At 65.4% G+C, this 15,991-nt stretch overlaps 2 protein-coding genes across 2 annotated transcripts; one reads left to right on the top strand and one right to left on the bottom strand.

Annotated features, from left to right (window-relative positions):
- The first annotated feature begins 1,764 nt into the window (after positions 1-1,764).
- Positions 1,765-6,049, top strand: AMIGO1 (adhesion molecule with Ig like domain 1). The gene is given in 3 exon segments (XM_048327872.1): positions 1,765-3,254; positions 3,257-3,342; positions 3,344-6,049. Coding segments are annotated over 3 exon segments (1,488 nt in total). The 5' UTR covers positions 1,765-3,175; the 3' UTR covers positions 4,667-6,049.
- Positions 6,050-7,346: 1,297 nt separating this feature from the next.
- On the bottom strand, positions 7,347-15,473 carry ATXN7L2 (ataxin 7 like 2). Its single transcript, XM_048327871.1, has 11 exons — positions 15,369-15,473; positions 12,990-13,064; positions 12,773-12,877; positions 12,396-12,561; positions 12,052-12,314; positions 10,725-10,807; positions 10,413-10,639; positions 9,726-9,906; positions 9,455-9,576; positions 8,005-8,794; positions 7,347-7,652 (listed from the first exon to the last, which is right to left on the bottom strand). Exons 1-11 carry the CDS (start codon positions 15,463-15,465, stop codon positions 7,638-7,640), a joined length of 2,124 nt encoding a protein of 707 aa, XP_048183828.1. The 5' UTR covers positions 15,466-15,473; the 3' UTR covers positions 7,347-7,637.
- Positions 15,474-15,991: the final 518 nt, after the last annotated feature.

Raw genomic sequence — 15,991 nt, 5'->3', positions numbered from 1 at the left:
CTGCCTGATTCAGGGGGGCACCCAGCTGGGGGGGAGGTTAGGGTGCAGGGACCAGGGTGAGGGGCACCCTGAGGACATGAGGACACCCTGTTCTGTGTTCCAGGGGTTCCTTTTAATCCCTGCCCCCCCCCCCCACAATAAAAAGCTGCATCATCCCAGCATGGTTTGTTCCAGCTCTTTTCCCTCTAATTTTGGACCCAAAATCCGGCACGAATGTTTGGATCTAAAAATACTACCGGGAATCAGAGCCACTAGTGGGGGGTGCGGGGCTCCCGGCTGGCTGGGGCTGTGACACCCAGGAGCGCCGCTCGGGGGGGGCCCAGGGCAGGGGGGTCCCCTCTGTCCAAGGGGCAGTGGGTGGGGCTGTGGGATGGGGTCAGGACTTTGGGGTGGAATGGGCAGTGTGAGGCTGTGCCGCCAGGGGTGGGGGTGAGAGCGGGATGGGGCTGGGAGTGTAGGTGGAGCTGGGGCTGACATGGGATGGGGATGGAGATAGGGATGGGATAGGACAGAGATGAGGGCTGGGCTGAGATGGGATGGAGAGTTGGGGAAGAAGAGAGGAATGGGGATGAGAATGGGGACAGGGATGGGATAGAGATGATGGGGATGAGGACAGGGATGGGGATGGGGACAGGTATGGGGATGGGGATGAGAGCCAGGATGGGATTGGATTGGATGAAATGGGAATGGGGATGAGAACAGGGATTGAATGGGGATGATGGGGGTGGGGACAGAGGACAGGGATGAGAATGAGGATGGGGAGAGGATGGGAATGGGAGATGGGGACGAGGATGAGGACAGGGCTGGAATGTGGAAGATGGGGATAGAGGACAGAGATGGGAATGAGGATGGGGATAGGGGAGAGATAAATGTGAGGCTAGAGATGGGGAATAAAGGCAGGGATGGGATTGGGATGATGGAGATGGGGACTGGGATGGGGATAAGGATGAGGATGGGGGTGGGGAGGAAGATGGAGATGGAGAGGGGGATGAGGATAAGGATGGGATCGGGACAGGAACGAGGATGGGGATGGAGAGGGGAGTGGGGACGGGCTGGACGGGCTGGGACAGGGATGAGGACGGGGTTGGACATACGGCTGGGGCTGGGGTGGGAGACGGCCCCGGGCCGGGTGCGGGGCTGGGGTGGGAGATGGGCCGGGCCGGGCCGGGCTGGGGCTGGGCTGCGGTGGGGGCCGGGCCGGGCCGGGCCCGGTGCAGGGCTGGGGATGAGGCTGCGGTGGGAGCCGGGCCGGGCCCGGTGCAGGGCTGGGTCTGGGGTGGGAGCCGGGCCGGGCCGGGCCCGGTGCAGGGCTGGGGCTGGGTCTGAGGTGGGGGCCGGGCCCGGTGCAGGGCTGGGGATGAGGCTGCGGTGGGAGCCGGGCCGGGCCCGGTGCAGGGCTGGGGCTGGGGTGGGAGCCGGGCCGGGCCGGGCCCGGTGCAGGGCTGGGTCTGGGGTGGGAGCCGGGCCGGGCCGGGCCCGGTGCAGGGCTGGGGCTGGGTCTGAGGTGGGGGCCGGGCCCGGTGCAGGGCTGGGGATGAGGCTGCGGTGGGAGCCGGGCCGGGCCCGGTGCAGGGCTGGGGCTGGGGCTGGGGTGGGAGCCGGGCCGGGCCGGGCCCGGTGCAGGGCTGGGGCTGGGGTGGGAGCCGGGCCGGGCCGGGCCCGGTGCCGCCCGCGGCGCTCGGCGGGTTAAGCCGCGCGCTGCCGCCATTGGCGGAGGGCAGAGCGGCGGCAGCCAATGGGGACGGGCCGTGCGCACCGGGCCTGCCCCAGACCCCGTCCTGGGGCGGATCGGGGCGGTTCGGCTGCGTTCGGGCCGGGTCGGAACCGTTCGGCTGCGTTCGGGTCGGGCTCGGCTCCGCTCGGCTGAGCTCGGGAAAGATCGGGAAGGTTCGGCTACGGTCGGCTCGGGCTCGGTTCCGCTCGGCTGAGCTCGGGGCAGATCGGGGAGGTTCGGCCCGGCCCGGTTCGGCCCGGCTTGGTTCGGCGCGGCCCGCTCGGCTTCCTTCGGCTTCGCTTGGCTAAGGTCGTCTCGGTTCGGCTTCTCTCGGCTCGGTGCGGCTCCGCTTGACTCTGTTCGCTTCGGTTCGGTTCGGTTCGTCTGGGCCCGGCCCTGCCCGGTCGCCGCCGCACCGGGCCCGGTAACGCTCCGACCCCATCCCCGGTCCAGGCCCGAGGCCAGCCTCGCTAACGCCCCGGGAGGAAGGAGGGGGAGAGAGGGAGCGAGCATCCTCCGCCGCTCCGTCCGCAGCACGGCCGGGACCGGGGGGGCGGAGGCATCCGGGCCGGGGGCAGCAGGCAGGAGCCCCGGGCCAGACGTGCCCCGGGTGGGCCGTGACAGTGGGGACATGTCGTGACAGCCACCTCGCACCGTGACCTGGGTGGGCAGTGACCCAGGGACACCCTGTGGCACCAGGGGACCGAACCCCCCAAGCCGTGACACCGAGGGACCACCGGGACACAAAGCCATTGCATGTCGTGACACCGGGGGACCACAGCTACCCCAGGCAATGGCACTGGGTGCACACCGTGGCACTTGGTGACAGCCCCCCTCAGCGCCGTGACACCCGTCACCAAGCACCCGCACCATGACACCAGGTGAGCAGCCAGACTGGCATGTGCTGTGACACTGGGTGAGCCCTGAGCCCAGAGCATGCCATGACACCGTGTGACTGAAGCCATCCTGGACCGCTGACATTGTGTGAGCCCTGAGCCTGGCACATGCTGTGACACTGGGTGACCAAACCACCCTGTGCTGTGACTCTTGGGTGAGCCCTGAGCCCGGCACATGCTGCGACACTGGGTGCCCAACAACTGATCAACCAGCCTGGCACCTGCCACTGGGTGACCGAAGCCATGTCGGACTGTGATACCAAGTGACCAAGCCACTTTGCACCATGACACCTGGGGAACCCAGAACCTGGTGCCTGCCGTGACACTGTGTGACTGAAGCCACCCTGGACCAGCTGATCCATCAGCCTGGCACGTGCTGTGACACCAGGTGACCAAAGCCACCCTGGACTGTAACACTGGCTGAGCCCTGAGCCCTGCACCTGCTGTGACACTGTGTGACCGAAGCCACCCTGTGTTATGAGTGACACTGGGTGACCAAGCCGCTCCACATCGTGACACCATGTGACTGAAGCCTCCCCCACTCTCCACGCTGCGTGTCCCAGTCATGCTGCCATCCTGTCACCCGTGCGTGGCCATGAGTGTCCCCGTGGGGCCACTGTCCCTGCTGCTGGCGCTGTCCCTGCTGTCCCACAGGGCTCTGCGGGATGGAGCTGCCCCCCGCGCTGCGTCTGCGCCTCCAACCTGCTGAGCTGCTCTCAGGCCAACCTGAGCGGCGGTGCCGGCCCCACTGCCGCGCTTCACCGCCGTCCTGGACCTGAGTCACAACAACGTGACCCGGCTGCGCGCGGACTGGACACCGGCGCGGCTGCCGCACCTGCACGCGCTGCTGCTGAGCCACAACGGGCTGGCCTTCGTGTCCACCGAGGCCTTCACCCACGTGCCGCGCCTGCGCCACCTCGACCTGTCCTCCAACCGCCTGCGGACGCTGGATGAGAACCTGTTCAGCGACCTGGGCGAGCTGGAGGTGCTGCTGCTGTACAACAATGAGATCACCACCGTGGATCGCACGGCCTTCGAGAACCTGGGCCGGCTGCGCAAGCTCTACCTGGGGCAGAACCGCATCGCCCGCTTCCCGCTGGAGCTGCTCCGGGAGGGCACCCGGCTGCCGCAGCTGGCGCTGTTGGACCTGTCGGCCAACCGGCTGCGGGCCGTGCCCGCGGGCGAGCTGCAGGCGCTGCCCGCCTGGCTGCGCGACCGCCTCTACCTGCACAACAACCCGCTGGCCTGCGACTGCCTGCTCTTCCAGCTGCTGGACCGCGGCCACCGCCGCCACCTCAGCGCCGTGGTGGATTTCCAGGATGAGCTACGCTGCGTCCTGCCCGGAGCACCTGCTCCCATCAAGATCCTGGCACTGGCGGGCCAGCAGCCTCTCAACTGCAGCAAGGCACAGGAGGCCGTGCTGGAGGCGCACCTTGGGGACAGTGTGACGCTGGGCTGTGACAGCCGGTGGCAGGGGGTGCGCAGCCGGCACTGGGTGACACCGGGCGGGGAGCGGGTGCTGGGGGACGGGGGCAACGGCAGCGTGGTCCTGCTGGCCAATGGCAGCCTCCAGCTGCGGGCGCTGCGCCCTGAGGATGCCGGCACTTACGCCTGCTGGGTGGCCGGACCCCTCCTCAACGAGACCCTCTACGTGGAGCTGCTGGTGCACAACTTCACCCTGCACGGCCCCCATGACACCTTGAACACGGCCTACACCACTCTGGTGGGCTGCATCCTGAGCGTCGTGCTGGTGCTCATCTACCTGTACCTCACCCCGTGCCGCTGCTGCTGCTGCCGTGGCACCGAGAAGCCACCGGCACCACGCGACGACAGCATCAACTCCTCGGTGCTGAGCACCACCCCAAACCACGCCGGGGGCACCGGGGAGCCCTGCGGATCCCACATCGCCTCCAGTGCTGGCACAGGGCAGAACGGCCGGTTCAAGGGTGGGGGGACCCCCGCGCTGCCCGCCCGGCAGGGCCCCAAGGCGCAGAGGAAGGTGTCGGATCCAGACTCGGTGAGTTCCGTCTTCTCCGACACGCCCATCGTGGTGTGAGGGGACACTGTGGGGACGGTCCCCAGGGACACTCCATGCCCCCACCACCACTGCAAGCTGTCCCTGGGCAGGAGGGGTGGCCAGACCCCCACTGCCGTGTTCCCATCTTGGGGGCTCACACCATCACACCCCAGGACTGAGCATCACCACTGGCCCCCGCCGAGGTCACTGACACTATGGGACAGTGAGGGACAGAGATGTGACACACACTTTGGGGACAGTCTCCCACCGTGACCTGTCCCTGGGCAGGAGAGGTGCTTGGACCCCCACCACCATGGCCCCAGCTTTTGGGGGTCCCACCATCATCCCCCAGGACTGAGCACTATCCCTCACCCCCACTGAAATCACCGAGGGACCGTGAGGGACAAGGGTGTGAGGGGACACACCGTGGGGACAGTCCACTGGGACACCCTGTGTTCCTACTGCTGCTGTCACCTGTTCCCCATGGACATGCCACGGGCAGAAGGGGTGGCTGGACCCCTTCTGCTGTGTCCCCAACTTGGGGGGGCAACACCATTGCCCCCCAGGACAGAGCGTCACTGCTGGCACCCACCGAGGTCACTGCGCAACCTCAAGGGACAAGGATGTGAAGGGGTAACCTGTCACCAGGCAAGAAGGGTGGCCAGACCCCCACTACCATGTCCCAGCTTTTGGGGGTCCCACCGTCACTCCCCAGGACTGAGCATCATCCCTGGCCCCTGCCAGGGTCACCGTGGGACTGCAATGGACAAGGGTGTGAGGGGACACAGCGTGGGGACAGTCTCCTGCTGTGACCCGTCCCCGGGCAGGAGGGATCATGGGACTCCCACCACCGTGTCCCTGGTTTTTGGGGGTCCCACCACTGAGGACTGAGCATCGCTGCTGGCCCCTGCCGAGGTCACCACAGCACCACAGGGGCAAGTCTCTGGCAAGTGAGGACAACCCGGCCACAAACTGCAGGGCACCAGCCCCACCAGGCACCGGAGGACTGAGGGACAGTGACAGTAGCAGCCGTGAGCCCCCAGGAACGGCAGCACCAAGCAGAACCCCATCTCCCTGCGGCCCCGACCCCCCCTCCCCCGCCCCCCTTGGCATGTGCATGGCCAAGCATGAGTCCCCCGGGGAGCATGTGCCACCCCCAGGGGGATGCCGGGGGTGTGTCAACCCCCTGGGGACCCCCCCAACTCCCTCCTGACCCCCCCCTGCAACCCGCAGCCGCGAGCAGAGCCCTGTCCCCGCAGGGGGTGGGACCCGGGGGCTCCGGCACCCCAAAAAGGTGGTGCCCCCCTCATCCCCCATGCCAGCCCAGCCTGTGTCTCCTGTGCCCCCCCGGACGTTCCCCCCACCCCCCGCACTGGGCAATGCCCACCAATGCCGTGGCCAATAAACGTGTTTGCCCTCGTGCCTGCGCAGCCTTCGCCCGGTTTGGGGGGACTCAAGGGGGTGTCCCCAAGATGGGACCCCTTGCTGGGGTGGGGACAGGGTGACACTGCTGTGGGACCCCCCCGGGGTGAGGGGTAGGGCTGAGTGGGGGGCCCTGCTGCCCTCCCCGGCCCCCATCGGGGGTGCAAGAGGGGGAGGTAGGGGGAGGAGGGGGAGCCACCCCGGTCACCCCAGTGCGCCCACCCAAGGGTCCCCCTGACCCCGACGAGCTGTGCTGAGAGGGGGATTCAGGGAAGCCCCCCTGCGGCCAGCCCCATGCTCACCCCCACTCGAATGACCCCCCCAGCACCCCAGTGACCCGACTGACACCCCCGGACCCCAAAGACCCCCTATGGTCCCCAGTACCTCCCCATTAACCCCCCAGCACCAAGTCAGTAACCCCTTATGGTCCCCAGGACCTCCCCGCTCTACTGAGGCCCCCCTCAAGCAACCCACTGACCCCCCGGCCCCTTCATGACCCCACTGACCCCCCCCAGTCCCCAAAGATCCTCTATGGTCCCCTGTACCCTCCTAGCACCTCAACAACCCCCTATGGTTCCCAGTACCCCCCACTAACCCTCCCCAGCAGCCTACTACCCCCCCCAACACGCCAAAGCCCCACTGACACCCCTCCCCAGCACCCCAATAACCCCACTCACCCTTATGAGCCTCCACATGCCCCACGAGCACCCCAAAAACCTCCTATGGTCCCCAGTACCCCCCATCCAATGACTTCACTGAGCCTCCCCATCCCCCCAATGACCCTATTTACCACCACTCGGCACCCCAGTGAACTCCCAAAACCTCAATGACCCCACTGACCAACTCCCAGACCTCCAAACACCCTTATGGGACCCTGCCCACCCTGCAGCACCCCGAAGATCCCCTATAGTCCCCAGTAAATCCCCCAGCACCCCAATGACCCCCTCAGCCTCCCAAAGACTCTTATGAACTCCTGCCCAGCCCCACAGCCCCCCCAGCACACCAAAGACCCCCTCTGGTCCCCAGTACCCCCCAGTAGCCCTCCACAGCCCCCCAATGAGCCCCCCAGTACCCCACTGACCCCACTGCCCCCTCAACACTCTTAACAACTGCACTGACCCCCTGCCAGCCCCACAATGACTCCCCCAGCCCCCCAATAACTCCCCATGGTCCCAAGCACCCCCTTGCCCCACTGAGCTCCTCCAATCCCCCAATGACCCCCTGGCTCCCCATCACCCACAGCCCCCAAACCCACGGACCCCCAGCACCCCCTTTCCCCCACCTCCCACCACGCAACTCTTTTTTTTTTTCTCTTTGTTTTTTTTACAAAAAGAACAAAAACAGCAACAACCGTTTCTTATAAATATCCGCGGCCGAAGGGGCCCCGGGAGGTCCGGGTGGGTCCCCAGTGCCGCCCCCCTCCCGGGCCGGTTTAGCAGCAAGAGAACAGAACTGAGAGTTTTGAGGTATTTTCTGGAAGTTTGGGATTTTCCTTCGTGTTTCCTTGGGATTTTTTTTTTCCCCCTTCATCGGTTTTCTGGCGTTTCCCGGTGGGGAGGACACAGCGGGGCCCCCGGTGACCCCTCTGTTAATGGGCTTTGGACTGCGGGGGCGAGAGGGGATGAGTCAGCCGCGGGGGGAACACGGGGGACAAGGCCCGATGGGGACTCTCGGCAGGGTTAGGGGAGCCCCACGGTGTCCCCGGGGTTGGGGAGGTCCTCACGGTGTCCCCCCACAGGACAGGGTGTCCCCCGGTGTCTCCCCACCGCACCCCAGAGCAGGATGTCCCCGTGGTTGTCCCCCCACTGGACCATGGTGTCCCCCACAGGGGGACACGCACAGGGCATCTCTGAGGGCACAGTGACCCCAATCCCACTGTTCCAACCCCGCCGCCTGCTGTGACCCTGAGGGAGGGGGGTTCACCACCCGTCCCCACCGCCCACCCCCAGCTCTACCTTCAGGACGCTCCTCTTCTCCTCGAAACCCAGGGGCGTCCCCGGCTTCTTCCTGCGCATGGAGCCCCCCGAGGCGGAGGTGCCGGAGCCGGGGGGGGCCGGGGGTCCGGGCAGGGGGGGCGCGGCTTTGGGCTTGACGGGTCGGCAATAGGTGGCCGCGTTCTTGCGCTTCTTCACCTCATCCTCGGACAGCCCCCGGGGGGGCCCCCCCAGCCCGTGCAGCGGGGACGTTTGGGGGTCCAGGGCAGCGGGGGGGGCACGGCAGCTTTGGGCGGGGGGCAGCCGGCGCACCCGCGGGGTCCCGTTGAGGATGGCGATGGAGGGCGAAGCCGGGGGGGTGAGTTTCGTCTTGCCGGGGGGAGTCAACCCCTGGTTTTTGCCCTTGGCGCTGTCCCCCAAACAGGTCCGTTTGAAAGGGGGGCTGCCGGCCGTCAGGGGGGGCTGCCAGGGCCGGGGGTCCGTGTCCATCCCGCCGGACGCCTCCCGTGCCCGCGGGGATTTGCTGGCCTTGGTGGGGGGCAGTTTGCTGAAGGAGGGCGAGGGGGTGTTGGCGGGGAGGGGGGAGGTGATGGACTGGGTGCCCCCTCCCCCGCACTCGGGCTGGCTGCAGGCGGCTGCCGCGGGCGGGGACCCCACGGTGTAGGTGAGGCTGGTGGGGACCCGGCAGCCCCCCGCCGCTGAGAGGGTCCGGAGGGGTGGGGAAGGGGTTGCAGGGCCGTAAAGGGGGGCAGCGGGGCTGGGGGGGGCCGCGGGGAGGTGAAGAGGGGGAACGACGGCTGGAGGGATCTTCCTGTGAGAAGGGAGGGGGTGGGTGAGATAGGGAACCCTCGACACTCCTGCTCCCAACCACATCCCCCCAGTTCAGGGGGGGAGAGGTGAGATGGGACCCCTCCAAATCCCCATTCCCATCCCTCCGACTCCACTTTGTCCCCCGAGTTTGGGTGGGAAGGGGTGAAACAGGACATCCCCTCGAATCCCCATTCACACCCCTGCCTTGTTCCGCCCCAGTTCAGGTGAGGGAGGGGTGAAGCAGCAAAACAGCCCTGCCCCCCCAATCTCTGCTCTCAGTCCTGCATCCCCACCTTGTCCTTCCCAATTTGGGTGGGAAGGGGGTGAAATGGGACCACTCAAATCCCCACTCCCATCTTTGTCCCCCCAGTCCTTCCTGATTCAGGTAGGGAAGGGTGCCCAAATCCCCGCTCCCATCCCTCTATCCCCATCAGTTTGGATCAGAATGGGGTGAAATGAAACCCCCTCCAATTCTCCACTCCCATCCCTGCCCAGTGTGAATGGGGGGGGGGTGCAACAAGCCCCCCCCCCAAATCCCCACTCCCTTCCTCCCTCCTCCCAATCCCAACACCACGCTGGGACCCCGCAGAGCACAAACCCTCGCTGTGTCCGCGTGACTTTGTCCCCCGGCCCCCCCTCAGCACCCTGGGACCCCCCTCACCTCCACCTGTGCGCGCTGAGGTGCCGCTCCAGCATGGAGCCCAGCGCGGCGCAGAACCGGTCCAGCCGTCGGTCGAACACGTAACAGCCCGGGGTGACCAGGCGGCTCCCGAAGGTGCAGAACTGGGGGGGGCACCATGCCAGGGTCACTGCAGCACCCCCCAAGCCCCTGCCTCAACCCCCTGCCTGGCACGGAGCTGGGAACAGGACCCGTGGATGGGTTGCTGGCAGAGTTGGGGGTCCCCGCCCCACCCTGGGCTCCCCTCACTCACCGCCTGAGGCCGTGGTGGGCGCACTGGGGTCCGGGGGGGCTCCTCGCCCCCCTCCTCCTCGCTCTCCTCGCTGGACACACGGCTGCCCCCCTTGGGCAGGGGGAGGGGGAAGCCTCCTGTGCCCCCCTCCCCAGAGGTGGCCGGAGCATCCTCAGGGTCACTGTCAGAGGAAAGTCGGGCCCTGCACCAGAGAGGAAGTTTTGGGGATGCTCAATACTGGGGGGTCACTGTGAGATGAGACCCCCCCCTAAACCCCCACTCCTAATCCCTACAATGTGCCCCCCCCAATTCAGGTGGGGAAAGGTGAGATGGGACCCCCCCCAAATCCCCATTTCCATCCACCTCCCCTCCCAATTCAGGTGCAGAGGGGCTGAGACAGGACCCCACAATTCCTCACTCACATTCCTGCTGCCCTGCCACACCCCCTAGTTCCAGTGGGGAAAGGTGAGATGGGACCCCCGAAATCCTTGCTCCCATCTACATCCCCCCAAATTCAGCTGGTGAGATGAGACCCCACAAATCCCCACAAATCCCTGTTCCAAACCCCCAATTCAGGCAGGGAGGAAGTGAGATGGACCCCCCCCCCCCAAATCCCCACTCCCATCCCTGCCCTCTCAACGCATCCCCCCACCCCAGTTCAGGTGGGGAAAGGTGAGAGGAGACCCCCCAAGTCCGTGGGGTGCCCACCTGGGGGGGTGCAGGCAGTGGGGCAGCCTGGCTCGGCAGGGAGGGGTACTGGGGGGCTGCAGCAGTGAGGGGGTGTCCTGCAGGGCAAGGTGCAGTGGGTCCTTCTCTGGGGGGCTCCTGTCTTTCGGGGGGTCCCCTCGGCGGGTGCTGGCCTTGAGCTCGGCCACCAGCACATCGAAGTCCTTGGCTCGACCCTGCACCTCCCGGCGCTGGTGAACCGAGTGGATCTGGCCGATAGCAGGGAGGGGTTCAGGACCCCCCCAAAACACCCAGGGTGGGGTACTGGGGTGCCCCCTCCCCGTTTCCCACTACCTTGCAGGTCAGCAGGCGGGTGCAGAGCTTGTTGGTGTCGGGGTTCCGCACCCCACACTGCCGGTTCAGGTCACACTCCTTACCTGGGGGGACACGGAGGCAGCGGGTGCTGGGGAGTGCCGGGGGGGCACCCAAACACCCCCCACCAGGGCTGGGCGTGGAGCACCCACTCCTCGGAGCAGCTCTGAGGGGGGGGACACAACCCTGGGAAGCTTTGAGGGGGTGGGGGGGGGTCACCATGTGCTGCTCCCTCCCCTTTTTGCCCCTCTGCAGGGTGACACCCCCCCCATCCCCACTCTTGCCTGGGTCCTGCTAATGGCATTGCCATCACCTGGGAGTGTGGGCACAGCAGCGTTTGGCTCTTGTATTTTGGGGGTGGGGGGGCATATGTTTGACTCCCATATTTTGGGGAATATGTGTCCAACGCCCATCTTTTGGGGTGACATATATCCAAACCCCATATTTTGGGGGGGGGGGGGGGGGGGCACACATCCAAACTCCATATTTTGGGGTGATGCACACATTTGACTCCCATATTTTGGGAGGGACAACACATTTGGTCCCCATATTTTGGGGGGATATGCGTCCAGCCTCCATATTTTGGGGTGACACATGTCCAACCCCCATAATTTTGGGGGGACACGTGTTCAACTCCCACATTTTCAGAGGATACACATTTGACCCCCGTATTTTGGGAGGGACACACATTTCACCCTCATATTTTGGGGGGAACATGTGTTCAACCCCCATATCTTGGGGGACCATGCATTCAACACCCATAGTTTGGGGTGACACGTTTGACCCCCATATTTTAGAGGGATACACATCCAAACCCCATATTTTTGGGCGGACATATGTTCAACCCCTCTACTTTGGGGGACACGTATCCAACCCCCATATTTTGGGGGGAATGCACATTTGACCCCCACAATTTTGGGGGTTGCATATCCAATTCCCGTATTTTTGTGGGGGACACAAGTTCAACCCTCATATTGTGGGGAGACGTGTTCTACCTCCATATTTTTATGGTGGACATGTGTTTGACCCCCATTTTTGGAGGAACACACAGGAATTTGGGGATCCATGCTCAGCTCCCACTGTGGCCATTCCTCGGGAGCAGTCAAGTGGAGACCCTAAACCTGCAGGATGACCGGAACTGGGGGAAGGGCAGGGACCCCCCCCAAACCCGCCAGAGGAGAGGGGGGGGGAGCCACTCCCCTGGTACCTACCCCACTGCTAGACCTGGCCACCGGAATTCCGGCACCAGGATGTCCCGCTGGGATCATCCGCCCCCCCCCCATGGCCGGCAAGGAAAGGGGGGACTCACGCGCCAACTTCCTGTGGGACCTGGGGGGCGCTTTGGGGGCCCCCACATCCTTCTCCCCCGGAGCAGGGATGCTCTCCGGCATCGCCGAATCCCCCCCGACCCCGGCCGGCACCGGGGGCTCTTTGGGCACCGCGGCAGCCGCGGGTTTCCCCAGGGATTCCTTGGAGTTGGTGGGGACGGCTTTGGGGGGCACCTTGATCCCGTGCCCGTCCGGTTTGGGAATGCTGGGAATCTTCTCCAGGTTCACCACGGGCACAAACAAGCTGTGGAGAGAATTTTGGGGAGGAAGGATGGAATCGAAGTGACCCCACAACAGCATCAGCGTCGCCCATCCCGGCGCTCACCAGAGGTTGTTGTCCTTGTCCGTGTGCTCGGGGAGGGGCTGGGCTCTCCCGCGGGCACCGGGATGCTTCTCCTGCAGCGCTTTGGCTGCTCCGGGGGTCCCATTCACGGCGACGTGGCACGCGGTGGCACGGGCGTACAGCTTGCTGAGCGGGCCGTGCCGGCGTTCTGCCAGGAGGGTCGGGTTGGGACAGGACAGGATGGGATGGGATGGGATGGGATGGGATGGAATGGGATAAACCCACTGTTAGCCCACACCAGGCCTCCTACTGCTGTGCCCCCCCACAGGCTGTACCCCCATAGCCAGCCCCGGTGGCTCCCCGGTGCTGTTCCCAGCACCATGGGGTGGAACAGCCATTCCTGGAATTCCCTGGCTCACCACAGTGCTTCTGGAAGGCCTGGGGCTTCACCACCTGGCTGCAGTGGTTGCAAACCACCAGGTAGAACTCGTCGTGCGCAGGGCAGTGCCCGAAGATGTCCATGTCTGTGGGGAGAGCTCAGTCAGCTGGCACAGACCTGGTGCTGCAGACAACAATCTCAACCCGAAGGCTCACACAGCCCCAAAACGTGGGGTTTCACCCCAGAGAGGAGCTCACCTTCCTTAATCAGGGTCATGGTGTCCAGTTTCTTGCTGCCACTCTTCCCATTCTCCTCCAGCTCTGACCCTGATCCTGCCAGAGACAAAATCCTGTCAGTGGCTGCTGGCACAGGGATGGTCCCGGTGCTCCCACACAGGGATGGTCCCAGCATTCCTGCTCCTGGAACAATTAAACCAGGCAAAATTAGACCAGAGAGTCTGATCCATTCTGTGAGTGGGGTCTCCCTGTGGTGCGTCACCACCTCCAGGGTCCCCATCCTGACAGCCCAATGCCAGTAGGATGTTCCTGTGGACACCCCAGGGGGAATGTGACACCCCTGGGAAAACCCTGGTCCTGGGATGTGCCACCCCTGGGACACCCCAGTCCTGGCATGTGACACGCCTGGGAACATCCTGGTCCCGGGATGTGCCACCCTTGGGACACCCTGGTTCCCACAGAGTCGTGGCTCCACTGGCTGTGCCTGGCCGGTGTCCCGGGCTCTGCTCTGGGGGGACTGGTGGCCACTGAGCCAGTGGTGATGGTGCCCAGTCCATCCCCAGTCCTATCAGGCCCTGCCTTACTGGGCACCCAGTTCCATCCAGCTGTGCCATACTGGGTAACCAGTCCTGCCTGCCTGGCCATGCCATACTGGGCACCCGGTCACATCTGTGCTATACTGGGCAACCAGTGCCACCCAGCTGTGCCATGTTGGGCATACACTCCCAGTCCTGCCTGCCCATGCCATACTGGGTGCCCAGTGCCATCTAGCTGTGCCATACTGGGCACCCAGACCCATTCAGATGCACCATGACTGGTGCCCAGTCTGGGGTAGCCAGTCCCAGTGCTGAGAGCCCACTGGGACACAGCCAAGCTCCCAGTAAGGGGCACCTGGCTCCCAGTGCACCCTGCCCAGTTCCCAGTGCAGGGTATCCCAGTGCCCCAGCTGAGGCTCCCAGTACCCACTGTCTGCTCTGGGGTAATGGTGGCAACCAGTTCCCAGTCCAGGCTCCCCAGTTACTGCTCTGTTCCCACCAGTGTCCACTGCACCTGGGAGATCTGGAATCCAGGATGAGGCACCCAATAACTGGCTCCCAGTAACAGGCACAGGGCTCCCAGTGGGCAGACTGGGGTGCCTGGTGCCAGATCAGTGCCCAGTGCTGGGTGCCCAGTTCCCAGTTCCTGGTTCCCAGTGCCCAGTCTGGCTGCCTAGTGCCCAGTTCCCAGTGCAAGCACAGGGTGCCCAGTTCCAGGTGCCCAGGGTCCAGCGCAGGATTCCTGGTGTTAGGTTCCCAGTATTGGGCACCTTTTGTAGGATGCGCCATTCCCAGTTCCCAGTGCTGGGTGTCCAGTACAGGATGCCCTGTTCCCAGTGCCAAATGCCCAGTACTGAGTGCCCAGTTCCTGGTACTGGGTGCCACATCTGGCTGCCCAGTGCCAGGTTCCCAGTCCCGATTCCTGGTGCCAGGTGCCCAGTGCTGGATGCCACATTCCCAGTGCAGGAAGTGCCCATTCCCAGTTCCCAGTGCTCAGTGCTGGGCGCCCAGCTCTCAGTACTGGGCGCCAGGTCGGGATGCCCAGTGTGCGGCTCCCAGTGCCCAGTTCCTGGTGCCAGGTACCCACTGCAGGATGTCCTATTCCCATTGTCCAATGCCCAGTTCTGGGTGCCCCATTCCTGTTTCCGGATGTTCTGGTGCAGGATGCCACACTCCCAGTGCGTGTTGCCCAGTGCTCACTGCCCAGTTCCCAGTACTGGGTGCTAGGTCTGGATGCCCAGTGCCAGATTCCAGGTGCCCAGTGCAAGATTCCAGGTGCCCAGTGCCAGATGCCCCTTTCCCAACGTTTGGTTCCCAGTGCTGGGTGCTAGGTCTGGATGCCCAGTGCCAGATTCCAGGTGCCCAGTGCAAGATTCCAGGTGCCCAGTGCCAGATGCTCCTTTCCCAACGTCTGGTTCCCAGTGCTGGGTGCCAGGTCTGGCTGCCCTGTTCCCAGTGCCAGGTGCTAGTACAGGATGCTTCATTCCAGGTGTCCACTTCCCAGTGCCGGGGAACATCCTAGGACATGCCAGAACATCCTGCTCCGGGCACCTGGCACCAGAAACTGGGCACCGGGAACCCTGCACCGGGCACCCACACCCGGCACCGCTGCTGTGTGCCCAGGTCCTGCTGCTGGATGCCAGGTCTCCATGCCCAGCACAGGCTTTCCAGCGCCCGGTCTCCCACTGCCCAGCGCAGGATGCCCCGTTCCCAGTGCCCGGTGCAGGATGCCCCGCTCCCGGTTCCCGGTGCCGGACTCCCTTCTCCCGGTGCCGCTGCCCGCCCGCCGCGCGGCGGCGCTCGGACCGGGGGTCGGCGGGCGCGGCCCCGCTCGCGAAGCCCCCCCGCCGCCGCCGCCCCTCACCGCTGTCGGCGGGCGGCCCGGCCCGCTCCACCCAGGCGCTCCAGCTCTGCCCCGCGAACTCGTCCAGGCCGGGCACCGGCCGCCGCTCCGCCGCCATCGCCGCCGCCGCCGCCGCGGCACCGCCGCCCCCCCCGCGCCGCCCCCGCCCCGCGCATGCGCCGCGCGCCCCGCCCGCCCCGCGGCACCACGGGCACGGTAGTCCCGGCGCGACCCCCGCCCGGCCCGACCCGCGGATCCCACAGCGGGATGGGCTGGCAGATATCCTTGTGCCGGCATGGGGCACCCGATATCCCGATACTGAGTTGGGGGCACCCGTTATCTCGCACTGGCCTGGGGGTCCCAAGTGATCCCTGTAGCAGGCTGGGGTTTCCTGTTATCCCGGTACTGGGATGGGGGTACCCGGTGTCCCTATAACAGGTTAGGGGCAGTCGGTAACCCTATACTCGGTTGGGGTTCCCTGTTATCCCTATACCGGGCCCGGAACCCCAGTTACTCCCATAACGGGCTGGGGTCTGGTATAGTAGTCACTACTGGGCAGTGATCCCAGGGTGTTGCCACACAAGGCTGAGGTCCCAGGTTATTCCTGTACGGAGCTGGGGACTCCCGTTATGCCTATACCAGCC

The sequence above is a fragment of the Corvus hawaiiensis genome, chromosome 24 (assembly GCF_020740725.1).
Source record: "Corvus hawaiiensis isolate bCorHaw1 chromosome 24, bCorHaw1.pri.cur, whole genome shotgun sequence".
NCBI classification, from domain to species: domain Eukaryota; kingdom Metazoa; phylum Chordata; class Aves; order Passeriformes; family Corvidae; genus Corvus; species Corvus hawaiiensis.
The sequence above is the reverse complement of the archived record's forward strand: the minus strand, read 5'-3'. Positions and strand labels throughout refer to the sequence as shown.

Excerpts from the sequence above, each read along its gene's own strand:
- ATXN7L2 (XM_048327871.1), bottom strand. The coding sequence starts at position 15,465 with ATGGCGGCGGAGCGGCGGCCGGTGCCCGGCCTGGACGAGTTCGCGGGG. Across the intron at positions 12,878-12,989 it reads CATGACCCTGATTAAGGAAG|ACATGGACATCTTCGGGCAC; the intron begins GTGAGCTCCTCT and ends CTCTCCCCACAG. Across the intron at positions 8,795-9,454 it reads CTCAGCGCGCACAGGTGGAG|GAAGATCCCTCCAGCCGTCG; the intron begins GTGAGGGGGGTC and ends CCCTTCTCACAG.